Source organism: Alligator mississippiensis, chromosome 5 (genome assembly GCF_030867095.1).
Source record: "Alligator mississippiensis isolate rAllMis1 chromosome 5, rAllMis1, whole genome shotgun sequence".
NCBI classification, from domain to species: Eukaryota; Metazoa; Chordata; order Crocodylia; family Alligatoridae; genus Alligator; species Alligator mississippiensis.
The window spans coordinates 94,087,493-94,110,426 of NC_081828.1; the positions used below are offsets into that span (position 1 = coordinate 94,087,493).

Below are 22,934 nucleotides of genomic sequence, written 5' to 3' on the forward strand. Positions count from 1 at the left end.
TTCTCAACTTTTTAAAATATTGTTACCTGTTTTCCATATGTTCTGTTGGAACTATACATTCTCATGCCCTGTTCACTTCAAATTGCCTGCATGCATGTACACACAAATGACAGAAAGTACCACATGCCGCACTATTTGATGGTACTTCACTACCATTCTCTGCTAAATAGCTAATTAAAGTATAAACCTGTCTCCCCATTATTGTGCTCTCACAAAATTCTCTTTACTTATTTTGCACTTGTCTGCCTCTCCTAAATTTTCTTTCACCTTGCTTGCTACAATCATCCCTTATATTCATTCCTGCGTATTCTACCCGAGCTCTCATTCCTTTATCCAAACATATTAGAGCATGCATTTCCTCTTTCTTGTAATTCCCTCTCCTTTGTTCAGCACCAAGGATCTGTTCTCCCACTGACTTGCTACCAAAACAGAACAGATGAGTTTTAGCTATGCTATGGGCCAGGTTCTCCATGGCTTTGCACATCTCCTTTGATCTATGCCTAATCTCATGTTCTCTTATCCTTCTGATAGCTTCTGTAATCTCTCTCCTCTTGTTCTCTGCCCTCACAATACCCACCACAGGAAATTTGACCTCTAGTCCCTCTACCAACTGGTCTGTGGAGTCTTCTCATCCAGTACAAACTTTATGGCTAGAGTGTCTGGCAAGGACCAGGGCAATTTCAGCCTCCTCCAGTAAACTGATCTTATGTGGAACAAGTGCCGTTATTAGGTAAGAGAGGGGCAGGCAAAATACAGCCCGCAGGCTGCATCTGGCCTGCCAGCCCATTCTATCCGGCCTGGGGGGCCCCTAAAAAAAAATAGTAAATCAATATTTATTTGCTCCTGGCTGTCTGTCAAAGCTAACAGGCACCAGGGGCAGTAGGAACCAGGGGGAGCCCTGAGCAGAACTGAGCAACCCAGCTCCTCCCACCCTCAGCCATTTCACTCTCTTCTTACCTCTGCCCTTCGGCACCATGCGGCTCCCAGATGAATCACCAGACAGGGGAGCACGGGGCCATGCCGGTACATACATGTGTGTGCGTGCAGGCAGGAGCAGTGTGTCTGTGTGCATAGGCAGGGCAGAGTATGTGTGCGTGTGTGTGTGTATTCATAGGGCGAGTCCCCCCCCACCATTCACATGCACCCACACCCCACCTCACACTGCCATACACGCAGACCCCCATACCCCCTCGTACACCCCAGCCCCCCTCCCCCCACAAACCCACAGCCCCCCACAAGCCTATATGCACCCCCCATGATATACAAAAGTAAGACTTCATTTTAAGCTATTGTGCAATCACCTCTATACTACACAAATGCATGTAAATCAGGACAAAAATATTTTTTGAAATCAAATTAATGAATGCTGTAGAAGTTTGCTTTTTAAAATAATTTGGTATTTTTCTGGTTCTGAGATGGCAAAACCCCTTGCTGAAAGGAGTACTTCCAGGGGCAAGGGGAGGGACTTTGGGTGGCAATGGTCAGGGGTTAGAGGCCAGGACTTCCGGTCACAAGATGGCAACCAGGGGGAGGGGCGGCACCTGTCAAGGGGCAGAGCTACCCATGTGGCCCTCAACAGCTTGTCAAAACACGGTAAGCGGCCCTCTGCCCAAAATAACTGCCCGCCCCCAAGATAAGAGGTCGCTTCAAAAGTCAAAGACTGTCCTCCATCTTCTAAGGGAACTTGGTCTGGGACGGGAGTGATTTCAGGACACGCTGGAGCTGACTGGGTCACAACAGAACCAAATTGGTGTGGCAGGCAATGTTACAACAAAGTAACTGAAATGCAAGCTCTCTGCACCTTTCAGAAGAACACCAACACATCTTAGAGCTTATACCCTGCCTTTGCAGCCCTCCCTACCCCCCCAAAGTGACAATGCAGAGAGAAAATGAAAAACCAATGCCCTGGATCTGTTAGAAGGATAGTTTAAAACACACAAGCCTGTTAAACACACGGCAATCCCACCAACTTGTATGTAAAATCTCAAGAGAAGATAAGGAAGGAGACTTGGACCACAAAGTGCACTCTTCAGGGTGCCTTCTTCCTTCCTTGGCCAGTAGACAACTTGGTACTTACTGTGAAGGAATGCTTCAGCGAAGTTTTCTCTGGAACAAGGAGGAAACATGGTGGGTGCCACTTTCCATTCCAGATGAAGAAATGAAGGTGGGGTGTGGGCTAGATTTTATGCTTACATAACACTCTGGTTTTAGGAATACAGCACTGCAAGGAAGGCTGCATTGCAGCTTCCCATTAAACTGTGGAAAACTGCTAACTATATGAATTATTGTGGGATCTATTTTGGATTTGTTTGTTTCTGAGCAGTTTCTTGGCAGAGATGTCTTCTGTATTCTGCATGATAGATACAGAAATGCTTTCAGAAAGAGAAAATCTATATAGATATAGCAAGTAAGTGCCAGGATCAACACACTAGATTGGGTTTTAGTGACTAAACTTTTCAAAGAAGTGAGCCCAGGGACTGAAATGCTGTTCTCCAACATCATAGTAGGAAGCAAATGCTATTCCGGAAAGCTGGAACCTTAGCTTAGGTTAAGCCAGGCCAAAGTCTGAGTTACATTTCAGCAGGAGGGTGGCAGCTAGCTGCTTTCTCACTGCTCATGGTAGGCTGTATAGAGATGACTGCTATGTCTGATTTCTAATATGACCTTTTTAATCTAAATGGATGGATTTGTTAAGAGTCCTTAAGTAATCTTCTATTTTCTGTATCTAAAACAAGCTCCAGAATCTCTCTACTCTTTCCTCTTTTTACTGTTTCCACAAGACCACAGACTTAAACTCCTATACTAAGACTGCACAGTATAATACTGCCCCTTACCGACTGCAAACAGACTGCTTCTCACTTACAAATACAGTCTGTTTTTTTCCCTTGCTGCCATCTGTTGACTTAATACTACCTTTCACCCTCATCTACACAACACCCTGGAGAAATCGTTTTGAGTTCTTTGTCCTGGTAAACCAATTGTCCCTTCTGTCTCTGGAAATATCCATACTGTGGAGATGTGCCCAGCTACTTGCAGGTTTCTTTCCTCTCTGGGGTGCAGCCTCTTATAAAAAGTAACATTTCTTCCTGTTTTTCTCCCGGAGTGCTGCCTGAATGCACAAGGTTGCTGAGGAAAGACATCCTTTGCTATATTCTTCCCCATGATCAGGTAGGGCCAGCAGGAGCTTTTCTCTACCTAGCGCTTGATGAATCTATGAGATTAAGAGCCCACTGTAACTGTCTTCTAAAAGCTTTAACCCTTGGCACTTTTACTGATAGCTTTTTTACAAAATTGCTTTCATCATTTTCCCCATTTTCATGGGGAATACATCTGTAACTCTTCACTCCCTTTTGGGTACAGCCTGAAGCAGTTCTCAGAGTGTTGATGACTGCAATATTCCTCAAGGAAATTTGCTAGGTCTAGATCAATGCTGTGTTTTAGGGTCCGTTTATCCATGACTCCTATTACTCCTAGTCCAGGTAAAACATTCTTTGCAGAAAGCAATGCACTTTCCCTGTATATAATGACAGGTTTGTTATATTAGCAGAGGCAAAATTGTGAAAGATGACATTTAAAAACCACTACTCTGCTGGCAGCAATGCTATACACCAGAGAAGCTACACCAAAGGATCAAATGCAAATTTGTAGCTACAAGTTTTCTGCAGTTCTCCAAAAGAACCAGGAGTGCTTACAGGACAGCCTATCATCTCTGGAGGATGTGGAGGGGCAGAACAGGGAGGAGAAAAAAAATAAGTCGGTCAGATGCAACCCTGCAAGAGTTCTGGCAAAATCTTCAGACCTTATTGAGGCTATTGAAGGCCTGTATCTGGCAAAATGAAAGTTCCACAGCATAAAGTTATTCATGTGCTTAAGTACTTTGCTGAAAGGGCATGGACTTAATTAAGTGCTTTGCTAAATCACTGCCTGGGAGCTGAGGGCTCTCACAACAGCTTAGAATCAGGTCCTTAAAGCTTTGGCAATTCAGTCCATGCTTTTTTGCTTCTCAAAACCATAATTAAAATGTGAGAATGATGTGTCCGACTTGTCACAGACGAAACACTAAGGGCTTCTTGAAGACATGGTTACCAAAGTTTAGTTGTATGAAGTGAAGTTCCAAAGGCAATTTTAAGAGCTGACATGACTTTTTGATACAATGAGGAATGTAGCGATTTTTTTTATATATTTTAATTTTTGGCTTTGCAAGTCCTTTTAAAGAAGCATGCTTTATCTTCTTTCTTAGAGCATAAATAAAATCTCATTTTTACATAACATAGGACCTGTTGTACATAATTATACTATTTTAAGGTACTGAAGTGAAAAATATCTTATGCCCCCTATAATATACATAAGCTAAAACTTCATTTAAAACAATTCAGCTCATTCTCTTACTGAAGCATACTGCAAAGAAAGTATTCATCTCAATACTATTTGGTAGCATATAAGCTATTGGAAGCAAGAGAGACCTTTATGGAGAAACACTGGCCTTCTGCTTATAACAAACACAGGTGTAGGTGCTTCACACCTTCCCAAGGTACTTCTTAATAAAGTGTCCCACTAATTTTTGTGGTCTCTGCTGATACTCCACAAGTACATCATGAGGGGTGTTGATCTGATCCCCTTCAAGTCGATTCAGCAGTGTGACGCACACCACAGCAGCTAGAGATGATAAAGATGGCATTAGTTAGAAATGACAGTTTAGTAATTTCACAGTGAAAAAACATAAAGGCATCTTCTATTCCTACAACAAACCAAGACATCAAAACAAAGGGAGAGTAAATAGGCAGGGAAACAATGACCCAGCAGAGGGTACAATCAGTTCACAATCGAACTTGCCAATTAAAATAACTAGACCAGCATGCTTCACATATATACATATATATGTACACACACACACACGTGCTTTTACTAATTGCTTCTAAAAGCTACCAAGATATTAATAAAGTCAGAGGCCCATTCTGAAAATGTGTTGCTGCTGAATTATTATAAACTTTTTCCAAGGAGGATTTCTTTTTCAGTAAGCATTTGAAGCCTGCCTGGTATAATTTCAAGACTAACAGCTAAATCCTTTTTCCCTTTCCACATCTAAATGACATGTATGCAGCCCCATGCCTACAGTTTTTGCTACTTACTCAGAGTTTTGAGGTTTAGGTCTGGGCATGGAAGTATGTGCCTAATGAGATTGTCTGGCAGGGTTTCACTATGCCTCAGCAGGTATGCGAGAACACATGATTGGCTGGGTTCGTGCACAAGGCCAGGTAAGTACTAAATTTTAGTTGAGCAAAAACCACAAGAAGGAGGTGAGGCAACCACTTAGCCCAATAGTCTAGTGTTTACAGCACATGGGAGGTGGAAACCCAATATCTAGCTCCCCACCCAGCCAGAAGCTGTTTGAATGGCTAACTCCTGCTTCACAGGGAAGTACTCTAACTGCCAAGTCAAGCTTAAACATGACCCACACCCCACTTCAAACCTTCTCTTGAAGCTAGGCCCCTGGACAGCCAGCAAAGAGAGGGAGATATGTGACATTTGGAGGAAGAGTACGAGACACAGGGTGTGTGCCTCAGTGAGATGGATGTTGCCTTGGAATAGAGAAAATCCTAGATCCTAGACTGGACCTTTGCTCCCAATGGGGCAGAATATTCTCTACTGCTCCCCATCCATTTTATCCAATGTGTAGTTAATGCAAGTTGAAATGGGTCAGCTTTAAGAGGAAGGCTAGAGAGAAGCCTGACTAATGCCTAGCCTGTGGCTAGTGCATTGCGCTGGGAAGAAGATGTGAAATCAAAGACCCATGAGGAGGCCTAGAACCTAGGTCATCTGCTCTCTGAGCAAGTATACATGCAGGGTGATTCTATTTCACCACAGGGCAAAATAAAATCCCAAACTGTGTGAGTGCCCAAAACTACAGTTAGGTGGCTATTTGCATGCCATTTAGACACACAAAGTGAAATACAATTTAGCCCTAAGGCTCTATTCCACTAAAGATCAAGCTCTACCTCATTTACTTCATCTGACCAATTTCTAGGGACAGTTTCCTGAGTAGAATGAGTACAGAGCAGGGTTAGAGTGAGAGAGAGCCGGAGAGGAAACATCTCTCTCAAAGTCAACTTTACCAGGCACCGAGTGACTTTCACTTCCAATAAAGTCAGTGGGCACCAAAGGCACTCTCCCTCTCTAAACCAAGAGGAGAGAAAAAGAAGCAACAGTTTCCCCATATGAAGTGACTCTTTCATGCTCCAGACCACTTGGAAAAATGAAATCTATGACAAATATTCTCTAATCACTCTGAGGTGGTATGCGGTATTTTGCCCTTGGGAGGATTTTTTGTTTTCCAGACTTCCCAAGAAAGGTGAAAGTCAAAATCTAGTTTAAGTACTCTATGCAAATTTGCATTCAGGTACATAATCTTTCAGTACTTTTCATTTTTTTCCCCACAAATCCTCTTCTTTGCTGCAAGCCCTGTGAATATGGCAAACATTTAGTTTGTTTCTCCAAGGTCAGTTACCTCAAGTTTCAACTTCCTAACAACTGAAAATTCACAGGAGATCAGACTTTTATAAAGTGGCCACCAGATTATTCACCAAGCTACAAAACACCCTTCTTAACTGTTTCAGAATTGCAAATGCAAGTAATAAATTTTCCAATTTGACATAACACTTATAGAAAGCAACTATAGTTTTATGCATGTAGAGGCTTCCTGACTGACTCAGATAAACTAGTTTATTTATTGGAACTTAAGAAGTTAACTGAATTTAAGTTCAGTTGACCTGACGAGTAATTTAGCTATGTTTTCTTTTTAGTGCTTTCCAAGAGCAGAAATAGGTATTAGTCAGGACTAAACTGGATGAAAGCTGTGAAGGTGTTTGCATAGACCTTCATTGCATAGCTCTAGCAAGCATCCTAAAATGAATTTAACATGAACTATACATTGCTGATGGTAGTGTTATCATAATTTTCTATTGGAATTCACTTAATGTTTGTTTTTAGTTCACGAGTTTAGTCATTTTTATTGTAAAAAATATTGAATAAAATGGCATGTAATCAATTACCTTTGATACCACTAAGCTTACACATAGCAGCAAAAACTGACGATTCCATCTCAATGTTTCTAACTCCGGCATCATATGCTTCCTTCAAATACTGCAGTTTCTCTCCTTCAGTGTAACTGCAGATTGCACCATCCAGACGGGCTTGGCCTATCAATTAGATGCATAGAGACTTTTTTCATATTGATGAAATCAAGGGACATTCCAGACTGCAAGGGCCACATGACTGTTACACTCTAATACATCCATCTCAATTTATCATTGTGTTGCTTACCTTTTGCACATGAAAGATAGTGGATAGCACAGTCCATGACTGGAACTCCCAAGCTTTACAGTAATAGATATGATACTAATATTAGTGGAAGTTGTTATTATTCATAGTTAGGACACAATAATTTGAAATGGGAAAAAAAAATCAACTAAATTTTCACATCCACACACAAGAAAATGTAGGACAATCTCCCAAGTGAATGATATATGAAGAATTTTAATTGAGGTTATGCTCACTTTGAGCTGGTTTGAGATACTGTGTACATTTAAGCTTAACAGTTCCCTAGAAAAAAACCCCCTCCAGACCTATAAATGCTGTTGTGATACTCCTTTATTATATTAAGAGGAGAAACAACTGAAGCCACTTTTGTATACAAGACGTTTTAAGATAAGGGATCAAGAATTTCTTAAACTCAGGTAATACTGGTGCCTGTTTTCTGAAGTGGCTTATGCCAGCCACTTGGAGCTTCAACACCAGTAGGATTAGATATTTTCTATCATGCAATTCTAAGCTATATGCAACCAAGATAAATATAACATGGTTCTCAAGCTTGTATCTTTCTGTTTTCAGGAGTTGTACTCACAAACAAGAAAGTGCTTACACCCAAACTCAGTTTTTGTAATACATTTTGTGGCACAAGCTGGAAACCTGCTGCTTTGATTTTCAGCCCTAATGCATAAACAATAACTTCATCATCCCTTCAAACTGCTTGAAGAAAGGCACAAACTAACACTGCTTTGCCTGGGACTTGCCTTGTACATTGTTGGCAGACCTTCAGGCTAAATATTCCTCCAAGCAAAGTCATTCATTTCATTGGAGTTAACAGGTTTGCTCATCTCAAAAGTTGAGAGTGTAAGTGCTTTGTTGGACTGGGGCCTTTATACCAAAGTAAAGTTGGATTTTCATATGTTGCTGTTTACTAATGTTCTTTCCCTAGTTTATGGTGAGACTTACCTTCATAGAAATCCAAAGTGCACATCGTATTTCCAATGACTGTATTGAACTGAGCTATCTCGTTACTACACTGCATCAGTTCGTTAGCTAGCTGTTCGTCTAGGTCTGTACTGCGAATTACATTCTTCCCTAGTATAAGCTGTTCAAATTGAGGCTTGAAGGTGGCATCTACAGCCTGCCTGGTTATGACCACTGAGCCTGGATCCAAACCTACATTAAAAAAAACAACAAAAAACAGCTTTTTTTAACTGTAAAATATATGTATTAATATAATATACATAAGGTAATTAGCAGTTCAACCTCCTTCTTCTCTAATATAAACAAGATATTTTAGGGCTCAATCCTGCTCCTACAAAATTCAATGGGAAAAAGTATGGAATCTACATGAGTGAATTCATGTTATTATTACAAGTGCTTTTAAAAAATTGTCTGCATGCAAGATGCAGCATATCACCAATTAAAAAAAAAAAAAAAAAAAAAAGATAAAAAGGCAAAAGTGCCATGAAGTAAAATCTAATGGCCTTGATGATCTGAACTACCAAAGACAATTTCAGATTGATAAGCAAGGAGAAAAGTCACTTATGTCCTATCTCCCTGTGGCAACGAGTAGCCCCCACAGCTCTCCTGAAGGGGAGAGGGCAGTCCCCACAGGCCCCAAATCCCACAAACAGCCCCCCCGCGGGGGAAACTTACTTCCAGGGGCTCAGCCGGAGCCAGAGCAGGAACCGTGGCCACGGCTGCGTGAGCCAGCGTTACACCAGCTGTTTAATCAGCTGTTCCCCGGGCAGGGAAAAGCCGAGCCAATCGTGGTGGCAAGAGCGGCCACCGCGGGAAGATTTAAAAGCCCCACCGGAACCTGGGGGGCAGAAAGAGCAAGGAAGCACGCTGGTGTGCAGCGTGCCAGACATGCTGAGGCTCCTGGAGCAGGCAGGAACAGTACAGCCAGCTCGACACCGATAGGCAGAACAGGGGAAGCAATTGAGCCCCCTGCAGCAGGCTGGGAGAAAGGAGGCAACTCTACATCCCTCTCCTTCCCAGCGTCTATTTTTTCTGACAAACAAGAATAGGAGCAAAACCAGAAGCGCCCTACTCAAATAGTTATTGGAATTAAACAAGGATGAACAGAAACAAATTATAATCCAGAATCCCTCCAAGTTGCTCAGCTCTGACTTCCTGCCAAACCCAGGACTTCTCATGCTCTTTCTAGCCCTATTTTTCTATGATTCTCTAACTGTTCTGCGACCTTTTTCCTAGTCTTCCAGCCACTCAGAGTAACTGTGGGCTAGACAAAAACAGAATAGTTAATGAAAAAGCAGAATGGGAAAAAAAAACAAGAGAAAAAGTAAAATTTCATATTTTTATACATCGTGACAGGCGGCAAGCTCAGGGTTCAGTCTCAAGTTGGCCCGCTCACCTACCTCTATGGGACAGTTCACCCAGCCTCGCCTGCCATGATTTTACTGTTCCCATAACTGGTGGAAAATGTGGGAGACTACCCATTACATGCCCTGATTCCAGGGGCACTATCCACCGCTCCAAACCTCCCCTACCCAGTGGCCCATGCCTCACAGATGGCATCCAAGATGACATTATGCTCCCAGCCAAAAGCCGGGCCAACTTAGTCCTTCATCAGGCCTCTTTCATAGACACATTCATACTGCCCTCCTCTCACTAGGGCCTCTTGCACTCCACCTGCTCTCACAGGGTCTCTCTCTTGCATTGACAACTTGTTCCACTCTGCTCCCTCTTGGAGCAGCTCCTGTAGGCCTCAGGGCTTTATCCGGATCACGCCTCGGGTGGTGACATGCAGTCTGTTGGGCCTCTCCCACGACCCTCACCTGGGTTGTGGCCAGCCAATCCACTACACGGAGAACTAACTCCACCCTAGCCCCTCACCGAGCTTCTCATATCCAACATTTGTTCCCCAGGGGGTTGGCCCATGCGCTGCCCTTCAGTCTATCCCACAACCCTACTCAACCCTTATCAGGGCCGTTACTACTGTCACAACCCAAGGGTGTGATTTTTGTTTTGTGTGTGCTTTGGCACTGCTAAATTATTTTCCCGCTAAATTGCAGCTTCTTTGCACAGTACAGTTTTCTGCTGCAGAAGAGAACCCCAGTGCAACGGAGAATTTCCCGCCAATTTGTAGCTTTCTTTGCATGGTGCATTTCTTTTTGCATCTAAGAAATGCTCGGTGCAGAGTTCCCGCCATTTGTATTCAAATTCGAACCACATTATTGGTTCACGTGAAATTATGCACATGGGGCGGCTAGCGATTGGCTTGCTAGCCGTATAAAGAGCTTGGGTAGTTTCTGCCCAAGCTGGAGAGAAATTGGAGTTAGAGAGAGAAAAACCTTCGCCTTGTGTGAAGATCTCTAAGAGCTGCGGATCCTTACGGACCCAACGTATTTCTTAAAAGGCAACAGGGGCCTGAACAGCCTCTGGCCTCTCCCCATTGCCGATAGAGTCCTAGACATATCCCTTCCTGGAACAAAAGAGACGGACCCACGGAGCTTCAACAACTCCGTTGGAGAGAGCGAATTTGTCGTAATCCTCAAATGAGGATTTAAGCGGAGCTGTGCCTGGAAAACTGTCCAGCCTACACCACGACCATCTTTGGTGTAAGTAAACAATCTTTAAAATCAACCACTATGCGTCCGTGACTAATTCTAGCTCGACCCCGGTCTTCTCCGACCCCGCGTGCCCGGGCTGCTGGCCACAGCCCACGTGCGCAAAGACGGGCCGCGCCTCGCGCCCGGCCCGCACAATTACCACCCCCTCTCTGAGGCTACACATCTATCCCATCCCTGGGGCCTCTGGGGTCATGTTCCCCTGTGGGGGCTCAGGTAGCCGCAGCCATGCCTGGCCCCCTTATACTCATGTTGTTGTGGGGGCTAGGGGTTATCGAGGCATCCTGACCCACCTTTCACCAGGGAGGTAAGAAATCCTGGTATTTGAGTGGGGCTGCCACATCACCGGCAGTCCCACCAGGCCTCCCTATCCCAGCAGGGTGTAGTTTTCAGTCATGCCCAGGACCAAGAGCTCCCTGCTCTTACCTGCCACATGTTTCATACAGCAGTTCAGCCAAGCGATGTTTCTGCCTGGCTGCCAGCAGCGAACTGCTGTGGTTATATAGCTGGCCTGTATTGTAAAATGGCCACCACAATCAGGCACCTACTGGCTGCCTGACTCAGCCCTTAACATGGCAGGCACTACAAATGCACTGCCACAATCATATATAAGGAAAAAGGGTGCAAATTCTTATCCTTTGCAAGTCACTCTTAGCACTGGTTTTATGTATACTGTCAGGACTATAATATTTACTTTTCCCAAGATGAGCATTAATTCATTTATAAAGCTCTTTTAAAAACTAAATAAATGTTAAACATTTTTAATGAGGTATTATTATGTCTACAAACCTTAAAGTACAGAATATTTTCATTTAAAAAGAAAGAAATCCAGAGGAAAATTACCTATTCCACCAGAAGTGCCAATGCGAATAACTGTTACACTGGAACACTTGGCATGATGCAACAGTTTGATCAGCTCATGTAACATGATTGCTATAGAGGGAATACCCATACCATGCTGAAACAAAAACAGAAATTTACAGTGAGAGTTCATATAAACTGGTGCGGAAAAATAAGAAGTTGGAGCATATTGCTGTCCTGTTATTATTTGAAGAATTAAGTCAAAAGTGTTTTCATAAAAACCAAACCTACAGGCCTGACTGGAAGCCTACTGCAGGAAAGACGAAGTCACCTCCTGATGTCCATTGACACTACATCAGGTCCAGATAGGTTAATTTTGAAATGCCAAATCCCTGCCCTAATTCTTCACAGTTACATGCCTACACAAAGCTTCTATATAGCTCAAGAATAATGCTTACACAAATTTATAACAATCTCGAAAGATAGCAACTATAGCTGTGCTACAACTTTACAAAAGGCAGAGCTTGTGGTATAAAGCACTAAGTTCAGCAAGCCAGAATCTCCCTCAATTTGTAACACACTGAGTTAAGTCACAGCTTGAAGGGAAGACAGCAGAAAACTCATAACACCAGGGGCTGACATGGCAGGTTAATAGTGTGGCTTCCTGCAATGATTAAGTACAAAGACTGTTTTTGGTACTTCCAAGTCACCTTTGCACTTTTCAATATCCAAATTTGGATCCATCCTGGGTGAGATACAGACATCTGTCCCTTGCTCCATAGAGGTCTGTTCTCCCATTTCAAGTGCAGCATGGAGACGCTGCAGAAGCCAGGGGTCACTACATCACTGGGACATCCCTGCTGCATCTCCTTTCTCTCTGGAATGTCTGAGACCCTGGGGGCTAAGTATTGCCCAGCCATTTTCCCTGGGTAACAGGGAAAGGGAAGCAAGATTTTGCTAAGGCCTTACTGAGCCAGAGATTTTGCACTTCTGAAACAGACCTAGGAATGTGGCTGTAGATCTTTCAGAGGCTACACGCATTCATGCCCAATACCACACAAATGACTTCAATTAAAAGGGTTACACTACATATTGGAACACCTCTATTCTTCCAAAACCAAGCCTGCCTTCTTTTAAGAAGAATGGAAATATCATTCTCCCACCACCACTCATAATGTTTGATACTTACACTAACTGATAAGACAGGTCCTGCTTTGTACATGGCATACCGGTCAGTCCCTGCACAGATGTTAGGATGGTCATAGCCAGGGGTCCTGAGTCCAAGCTCTTCAGCTACGTAGGTGATAAAAGCTTTCATCCGTGAAGGGCTTCCTCCAACACATACAAACTAGTGTGGACAGCATTCAACAAAACACATCTAACATACATGATGCAGTATAACATCAAAGAAGCAGCAAAGATAGATATAAGGATGAAAAAGCTCAAGTTAAATCAAAACTGTTCCTAACTATGATTTTCCATTGTTCTGATTTTTATAGGAAGCTATTATGAGAAATGTCTAAAGGCCAGGTTTAAAATAGTTTCAAATAAGTTGTTTATCATTGCCTTGTTTGCTACTTGCAGCACTTGTATACTAAAAAGCTGCAGAACTAGGGCAGCTTGTTTACAGACATTTAAAAATGTTAGCCTCTCCAAGCCAGAGAGGGATTTTTGCTGTGAAGTGGGAGATGTAAAAAGGCACCAAAGAGAAATGCTCCGACTAGGTCAATAGGGAAGGCTTTATATCTATCCTGGCAGACTCAGAGGCTACCCAAGAATGAACTAGAGGCTAAGAGTGCCCTTCCTAACAGGGAAAAAAAGCACTGCCAAACTCAAACTTAAATGAGGTTTATTTCTGTCCCCTAATCCCCATAGAACCCATTTCCAGGGCACAGAGCAACTGTCAGCAATGCTGTGTCCTAAAAGATGATATGAAGTCTCATAGGAGAGTTTGCTGTTGAGGCTCTCTCTCTCTGTGGGTTCAGAGGTGCTATTTCAGGTCTTGTTCTTGGTTTGGAATGAAGGGGACAAGTCCCTGCATTTTGACTTAGGAGAAAGAACTGCCACAGCTGCTACAAAGCCAGACTGACATGCTCACGTCATCAACTTGCAGAAGATGCTCCAAAGGCTGAAAACACACTCAGTCCTGATCCTGATAAATCTCTGGGACTTAGGCCTTGGTCCTGCATTCACTCAAAAACAGGTGGAAGTTTGTTATTGACTTCAGTGGAAATGAGAGAGGAATCACTGTTTGGCCCAATACAGAAAAAAGCAGTTAGGTTTGCTAAGCCATAAAACCATCTGAAGATGACAACAGTGTTCCCAGTGGGAAGGCCATATCTTCTCTCCAGGCCTTTCCCAGACTGATTTAGACTGCTGTTTTTAATTTAATTTAAGGTGCAGTTTAACTTTTTCCTTTCTGATTAAAAGTTTCGGCTTTTAGAATGAAATCAAGTATCTTACCTTCACATCTCCAAACAAGGTAGGAAAATCCTGGGTACCAGTCCCAAGAGCAAAATGGTACAGGACATCTTCTTTCATTTGCTCAAGGTGAGGGTTGCAGAGATGAATGAGATTCTTTCTGTCATGACAGCAGAACAGTGGAAAGTATAAGTTACACACAATATCCTACTTTAAAAGGTCCTCAGGTATGCAAAGACAAGCACTAGATGCTGGGGTATAATCATAATTAAAGCTGCTTGTGCTGTTTTCATTCCATTCTGTTGCATGACAGCATTCATTGGGTCTTTAATCATGTATTATTTTTCCCAAAGGGCCTAGCATCATTTGTTAGACAGGACAAAGCTCCTCAAGGTTGTGAAGCACTAATAAGTTGTCATCTTCTAGGGGAACAACACTGCTTGAGGTGCGTTTTGCTTGTGTTTTTCACAGATACGTGCTGATGACAGAACCACGTGGGCAAGAACCATGGGTTCCATCCTGGGTTCTGCGGGGAGCTTGGTTCCTGGGGACCTTTTTGTTTCTCCCAAATCTTGTGCCCTTCAGCCCTATCCTAGTCTTGTCTTCTGTGGCTGCAGCAACTTGCTCAGCCCCATTCTCCTCATGTATTCTGTCCCTGTCAAGCCAGTTCTATACTTCCTCCACTTCCTTAGCCTTCTTGCCTACCCAGTCCCATGTACAACTCCTTGTCCTCGGTCCTCTCACCCAAATAAATACTAGTTTTCTTCCCATATCGCAAATCCTTATAAGCTCTGTCTCATAGCCCCTAAACCCCCATTTTCCCTCTCTCTAAATTCCAGTCCCACATTACCCTTCCTCTGCCCCTCATCTAATATCAGTGTCCCTTCTTAATAACTCAGACAATCTCGATACAGCTAATGGATTCTACCCACAATCATGATTGCAAGCTTCATTTTGCAGGTAGGGTAGGCCTTCACTTTCCTGCTGCCTTTTTATTTCTACTTGGCCTACAAGCCCAAGGGCTGTTGGACTAGCTGCTGAATGCTCTGCCATTCAATTGCAAACTTCTTGTGCAATATGCTATCTCCAGCCCTAGAGATCTGGTTTGTGAGACAGAAATGGACAGAAAAGTGATGTAGTGGTGACCTATTTCACCTGTTGGAGCTGATCAGAGACTGTCCTTAAAAGCTGAATGAACATTATGAAAGGAGAGGAGTTGCTCTTCTGGGAGGAAGACATGAGGGAGGGGGCATACTATTCTTCTGGGCAAGATAAGGGGAGAGAAATACAAGCAGCTCTCGGTAGGAGGGAAAGTACTAGAACATGCTTTTGTAGCAGGGGATGCATTTTTACTAGGCACAAACTGCGGGTGAGGAAGATGAGATAGGCTGGGAGACTCCCCAGTACAGAAGCCTACCAGTAGAAGAATCCTAGACCACTCTTGGGGACCTGACCTCAGCCCAAAGAACGTCTCAGTCATTCAAAAAAACTAAAGAAGCGCTCCTGTGTGCAGGAGCCTAATAAGGCAGGAGGAATCCTAAGAACAGATATGCCTGCCCCATGCAAGACTCCCAGGGAAAGTCAGAGCTAGATTATACAGGGCACTGCCTTTAGGAGGTTTGCCATTTTCTAAATGAACTGTAACTGTTGGACTTTGTCTCAAAAATAGAGCCAATGTATTTAGAAAACCTGAACAAAACCTCTGTGGATCTGCATGGGATTCCTTGGTCCTGTCACATATATCCTGAAGACTTACGCGCTAAACTAAGAGTTCACTCCTTCGTGAAGACTCTAGGAGAGGACTTTGTGTAGTCTGAAGAGCAAAGCCTGGATGTTGGGGACTGTACACCAAGATCCCAAATTGAAAGGCAGTGCCCACACTGTCACCAGATTCCAGAGACTTAAAACACCCCTAGGATTCAGCAATTGAGTCCCATGACTGCAACCTGCTGAGTGGTCAAGGTGGCCAGGTGTTGTACACCTCCAGTGTCTCTATACTTCCACTCATATACCTCCAGCCAGGGGTAAATACAGGGTTGTAGTGGCACCCCTTTCCGCTTTGACTCCTGGTTCACCCAAAGTTTAAAACCAACTGCCTGAAAGTGGAAGCAACATTTCTATTCAGGCAGCAAGGAGGAAGTCAACTGACTTTAGGACTAATCTACCTTATTCTTCCCAAACTCTTCCTTCCACAGTTGATAATGGCCCTCTCTCATTTTAAATGGTCTTGATGTTGCACTAATAAAGCTCCCTTTCTTCTAAAATATTGTTGTCTGTGAGCTGTTCCTGATAATTGTAGTTCCCATTTCACAGTCCTGAAGACACTTCTTTAACTAGCTAAAGGTGTGGAAATAACTTTCAGTGAAGCATTGTCAAGCACAGTCAAAATGTTCAAGATTAGATTGTGCTTCAAGAATCTGAAAGAGAGATGTACATTTAATTGTAATGGCTACAGGACTAACAAAATAACATATTTTGATTACTTTTGCCTAGTTTGTTGCTTTTTTTCTATAAATGATATATGGTAGAGCAAATTAATGCACATTCCAATATAGATATATTTGTTTTTGCTTCTATCATAAACTAACTAGTATAACCCTAGTCCCCTAACGTATCAGTAAAGCTTCTAGTTTCTTTTTAACTAGAGAAAAATATGTGCTGTGTTATACGTAGTAATCCGCCATACCATCTGCACCCCGCTGTTTCAAAATTCTGGATCTACCATGCCTCTAGCCACTCACTGTCTTCCACCTCATCTCTTCAGATGACCTGGTCCCCACCGCTGGCAGTTCCTTGCTCAACCAGTCAAACCATTCTCGCTACAGCCTCCCAGTTTCCTCCACAATTCCTAGTTTCAGTTTTTCTATCCCCACTTATCCTAGCCTTACCACAACCTTTACCCCAATCTACTCCTTACCCTCCCCTCTCTTCTTGGTTCTGCTCTACTTTTAGCTCAAATGATTTCTTCCTCTTCACTGCCTGAGCTCCAGTTGCAAAAGAGGAGGAAGCAAGGAATTCCTACTCTCAGTTCCATTAACCAACTGTCTGGGGAAAGGGCACATACAGACTGGCCAGCACTACCAGCAGCGAGGGTATGGAGCAACCTCCGTGAGAACAGAATCTTTACAGAACTTAGTGGCAAAATCTCTACTGAGCACACACAAACTGCAATCTTTGTAACAAGCAGCAAATGTTTAAGACACGGACAGATTTAGACAAGGGACCAGCAAAAGGCCCATCTCTGACAACACTGCCAGACTTTTAAAAAGTATTTTCTTATAGTTTATCCTAGCTTTGTTTTTTGGAAATCTCTGAACTCTTTTGGATAACATTTTCCAGAAAAATACAGCCTGAAGTAGACACCTGGCAAGGAAAATTTCAGAGCAAAGTGTTTCACCTTGGCAGCTATAAGCAACTGAAAAACAGGGTCTTATAGTAGGGAATGTCAGGCAAGCTTAGTAACAGACTTGCCTATCATAATTAAATATTAGAGCAAAGGAAACTGAGCAGTGATCCATGACGGGAGAGGGTTGGGAGACTGCACCTCTTCACTGTGTGGAGAATGTACAATCTGCAGCAATGTTAATATACAAACTCAGCCATCAAAACATTGCTCCCTCCTACACTCTTTGGTGGCAGAAGGGCAGGGTTAATGGCCTACCCCACCCCCTGAATGTCTGGCATTGTAACCAGATTATCAGATGTGGGAGGGAGGGAAAGGACCATTATTCTCTGAAATTTTACCAGGCTGGCTTCAGATGGTTACTGAAAAGAAATCCTAGTAGGAAAAAGTTTATAATAATTCAGTAAAAACAGAGGTAGCAAGAGGAAAGGTAACTGGAAAGAAGAGAGAGGCAATGCGTAAGAAGAGAAAATCAGAGGCACTGAGAGAAAAGAAAGAATGTGAAAAAGAACAGAAAGGGAAGAAAAAGCAAAGAACAAGAGAACCATTCTCCTAGAATTCATCCCATCAGGGCAGTTATTGCAAAGAGGGAGTAGTCCCAGGAAACCTGACAAAGGAACTGGCAGACAACAAGAGCAATGGGAAACCCAGCCACATCCTTATGAGATGATGAGTGGCTAGATCTTTCCAAAGGCCAGAGAACCCTGCAGAGCGTGGCTGTGGAAAATCAGCACTCTCAGTCTGATTCTAATTCTCCACATGGCTCAAAATTATTCTTGCTAGATGATCCGGGGCTCCCTGACTTTCTGTAACAGACCAATAACACAGACCAAATATTTGGCTCTGGGGATACATATAAGAAGTTATAAAATTCAGTTAGGACTTGATTTAGAAGCATTTTACATTTTTCTTGTACAAGCAGAAAACCATTCATTTCTATAGGATATCAGCTATTTTTTCAATTAAACAAATAAAGCTAAGACACAAGTAAATAGACTATAATACATTGCAAGTGAATATTAAACTACAGAACTTATCCTCTTGCATCTATATACAACGCTTAGCATATTTCAGCTGCTAGATAGAGAAAACAGAAGTATTTGAACACCAATCATTCATCCTTGGCTTAAGTTTCGTTTTCTTACACTGAGATTAATTTGTAGTAAAAATGAAATATTTGTTCAAAATCCGCTCTTCAAAAAAGATGTGGTTAAAATTGGCTCTATTCAAGTCAGTTGTAAAGATCCTCCTGAATCCACTAAAGCCAAAATTTCACCTACTGATTAGCCTACACCAGAAAAGATTCACTGGCATGGAATATCACTCACTTAAGATAATTAACTGACACTCCTTATAAAGCAAAGACTGTTTCATCTGTATATCTTATTCCAATTCCTTGAAATGTCAGTATAACCACACCTACATTTACACTTTTGCTAGTAAAGAAATGTAAAAAAAAAAAACAAAACAAAAAACCCCCCAACAAAAATAGCATCGACAATAACCAACATAATTACTTCATCAAATGTGATAAGCATAAACCTGTGGAAAGTCTACATTTAGCCTGTAGGCATTTACCTTTAAAAAAAAGAAAAGTATGTAATGAATGTGTTAGAGCTTTCAAAGTAGTTAAGTAAACTCAAACTAGATAATGAATTTGTTTTTGGTCCTTACTTGGAAGACTGTTCATCCTCAGCCTTTTTTTTATCCGGCAGTCCAGGAGCCATTCCGTATAGTTAGACCTTGAGAAAGAAAACAGTATATGCAATTTTAGTTTTGTATGTTCCATTACAGAATAAGACCCTGATTCTGTGAAAGCAGCCATCCCATTTTTTTAATTTAAATTTCATTAATTGTAACATAGATAAGGCATCTAGACTATACAGGCATTAAGCTTAACAGCAAAAAGTCAAATAAAAACAGTTATCGTAAAGATATTAAAGAACCCAGCTCCTTCAAAATAGTTCAACCACATGGACATTTATCCATCTGATTATTTTTTTTAAATAGACATTTGCCATAAATTAATGTGGACAGATTTACAATGGCTGCCCATGAATCAGCACTGTAATACAGCATGGAAAATGTAGAGAAACAGCTATCAGTGTTGTCAATTCCGATTTACATATATTCTGCATAATGAATAAGACAAACCACAAAAGTTAACATATTAACAATACCTGTAAAGGAAGTTTTAAGTTATTGTTCAATTTCCCCTCCCTCCCTAAAAACTTATGACACATACATCCTGTTGAGTTAGTAATTGCTCTCCTTAAAAAGCTACCAAAGCTTAAGAAAGGAATCCAAGGGAAGAGTGAAATTTTGCAACAGCATTACCAAAACAGTTAATTCTGAGAAGGAAGTAGAAGAGACCTGAAGAAACAAGCTTGAACTGCTGCACGTAAACAAAAGGGGGTGTACAATGTACACTCACTCCCTTTTTTACTGTATTCTGTGTACTGGAAATACATTGATACTTACCAGAAAATTTCTTTCCTTTATTTAGGGCAATTCAGGTTTAAATAAAGCATCAGTATTAAATGTTATTAAGATTAAATAAAAATTGCAGTAAATATAAAAGTAAAAATAATCATTATTAGTGATAGAAAAGACTACATAGTTATTTATACTCAAGCAGTAGTCCAAATACCTGATAAAGGAGGAAAAAAAAACATAATTTGCTATGTGGATAAGTATATTTTAAAGAGCTATTTCTAGATTCAAGTACATGAGAACCCTGAAATCATACTATTTCCTATACTGGGAAATTCCTAACTCCTGTAATGGGAATGTATTTGATTAATAGTTAGGTGATTATTACATACCAAAAGCCACAATGACAGAGGGAGGAATTTTTCACAGTTTGATTAGTGCATAAGAGAATAAATGATTAAATTAAATTAATCACATCATGCCTTTTTCATTCTGGCCCTTTGGTCCCCTGTACTAAAGGGACCAAACCTTATATCAGCAAAGGTACATAATAGCCTGGATGCATAGCATAACACAAACCCACAAAACTAGAATGCAGTAACTAAAAAGAAGCTAACTGAAATTCTGATCACCAGAACAAACCAAGAAAATATAACCAACTTCCTGTATGAATTTAAGACAGCCCTCAGATAATGAAGTAGAAGAGTGATATGCCAGAAATTATGAGGCAAGGATTTCTTAGGATGATCTCTTTTATTGAATTAAATATGTAGTTGAGATAGTCAGACCAGCTTTTGAACGTCCTGCATTTGAAAGCTTGTCTAACATTATCTCAACTACATATTTTTCCAGGAAAAGATATTGCCCTAAGAAACCCTTCCGTCTCAGATGATGAATCATAGAGGCAAGGGTTTCTTAGGGCAATCTTTTACTGGACTAAATATGGCCGGCGGAGCAGCGCTGGCAGAGACCCACGGCTCGGAGAGGGGGCTCAGGGGGCAGCGAGCCGCAGCCCCGCTCCGAGCAGCACCAGCCCCACATGCATCCCGCCCGGCCCGGGGGTCTTGTCCCAGCCGGGCGGTTGCTGCGGGCCGCAATGGATGGGCGGGCGAACCTCCCTCCTCTCCCCCCGCTGCCGCCGTCGCCTACCTGCAGCACGGAGCTCAGCTGGGCAACGGCACCTCCTCAGGGGCTCGGGCAAGAGTAGCAGCGACAGCCCCGCGGGAAGCCGGGCGCGGCCGGCAGGTGCGCACGCACCGGGTCACCGCTCCGCATCATCGCCGCCGCCCAGCGCGCGTAAGTGCGACGCCTGGCACTCCCCTCCGCGCCGGCGGGCGTCGAAGCCCGGGTGTGTCCTGAGAGGAGCTGTGCTGGCGCTACAGAGAAACTCCGGTTCACATCTGTGTGCCTAGAGATCCAGACCTCCCTGGTGGCGCCTCGTTGGGTGCCTTTGCACCAGCGGTTCCCTAACGGGTCCGCAAGAGCAGCGGATGGGGTTGGGGGCTGTGGGCTGGGGCTACGCTGAGGAAATGGGGCCATAAATAGTCATGCTGAGGAAAAGTTTGAGATGCTCTGTTCTGCACCTGTGGTAATGTGCCGTAGTTATGGTGCATTAGGTTTAGTACTTGGATAACCAAGTACTCAATCAACGTACAGTAACTGGTACTACTTCACAGTAACACTGGTCAGCTTTTTAGTGACGCTAACTGTGCAGTAACCTAATGCTATTGTGCGGTGACATAGCATATTAGCATGGGTTTTGCCCCTTTCAGGAGCTGTTTGGTTTGGCAGGAAAATGTGTGAGGGGAAACATTCCAGTTGTTGCCGGCTATCTCTGCTTTTTCCTTCCTTCCTACTCAGCTTCCTTACTATGACAGGACCAGGCATAAGATCCTTTCAGCCACCAAGCAAAGCAGTTACCACTAATAGTCTTTTACAGATATCAGGGATCAGGACTGAGGTGTTAGGAAACCAGGAGCCTCTTGCATATAAAGATCTATGGTTTAGTTTCCTCAGATGACACCCAGAGTTCTGGAGGGGAAGTAGAGTATTGCCAAACAGCTTCCTTACAGTAGCTTACTGACTGTCATTTTTATTCCTACATGCTACGTGACACATGAACCATACAATTGGTCTCTAGCCCTTTGCAGAACAAAAGCTTAATGGGCTGCTTTACCACTCAAGGAAGGAAAGCCAACGTCATGCTCAAATCCTTGAAAGGCCTTTGACTCAGGTCACAATTTCTTGCTTGGAACAAGACACAAAGTGCAAAAATAGAACAGATTAACCAAGGGCTTGTTTTAACTGGGCATGCCTACACGTTCATTAATGTGCAATAGTGACTGTGTATTCAATTTAGTACTTGTCTAATCAAGTACTAAATAAATGCCCAGTAACAGGAGTTACTGCACTGTAGCACTGGCACACACCTTTTTAGTGACACTGCTGTGCAGTAGCTTAATAATATTGTGCAGTAGTGTATTAGCACTGTTTATGCTGTGACACACTACTGCATTGGGTTATTAAGTTACTGCTCAGCATCTCATGTAGACACACCCACTGTGAAGCTAACTTGAGTTATGACTAGAGTCTCAAACATACTCAAAAGTCTTGGCATGGCAAATCTTTTAATTCAACTTGGCTGGCCCAGCAGTAGTAACAGTCAAAACCCAGGTTAGCACAACTGATCAACTACTAACAGATTCACTAAGCAGCATGGAAGCAAGCAGCTAACATACTGCTCATCCTTTTTTGCCTTCTACCGAGGGCCTAGTAAAAGGTAGACAAGTTCTGTTACGGTTCACAAGGAAATCATTCTGAAGCTCAGCTTACTGCAATGTAAAGAACCATGGAATATGGTATCAGAAATCTTTGTGTCACATACAAATATAGGATTTTGTGTAGTAACAGAAGAGATCAGAGGGAGCTTGCATAGAAAATTTGTTTCAAGCATGAATGGTATATGAGAGAATCTG

The 22,934-nt window shown here is 42.6% G+C and overlaps 2 protein-coding genes across 2 annotated transcripts in view; both read right to left on the bottom strand.

Annotated features, from left to right (window-relative positions):
- Nucleotides 1-1,910: 1,910 nt before the first annotated feature.
- On the bottom strand, nt 1,911-19,274 carry UPP1 (uridine phosphorylase 1). Its single transcript, XM_019483883.2, has 7 exons — nt 19,201-19,274; nt 14,166-14,283; nt 12,892-13,050; nt 11,745-11,859; nt 8,272-8,481; nt 7,050-7,196; nt 1,911-4,656 (listed from the first exon to the last, which is right to left on the bottom strand). The coding sequence occupies exons 1-7, from the start codon at nt 19,251-19,253 to the stop codon at nt 4,517-4,519; spliced, it is 942 nt and encodes a 313-aa protein (XP_019339428.1). The 5' UTR covers nt 19,254-19,274; the 3' UTR covers nt 1,911-4,516.
- Nucleotides 19,201-22,934, bottom strand: part of C5H7orf57 (chromosome 5 C7orf57 homolog) — a 51,128-nt gene continuing 47,394 nt past the window's right edge. The window contains exon 7 of the mRNA XM_059728596.1: nt 19,201-19,268. Within this exon, the coding sequence (XP_059584579.1) occupies nt 19,231-19,268 (38 nt within the window). The 3' untranslated portion in view covers nt 19,201-19,230. The remainder of the gene's footprint in view (nt 19,269-22,934) is intronic.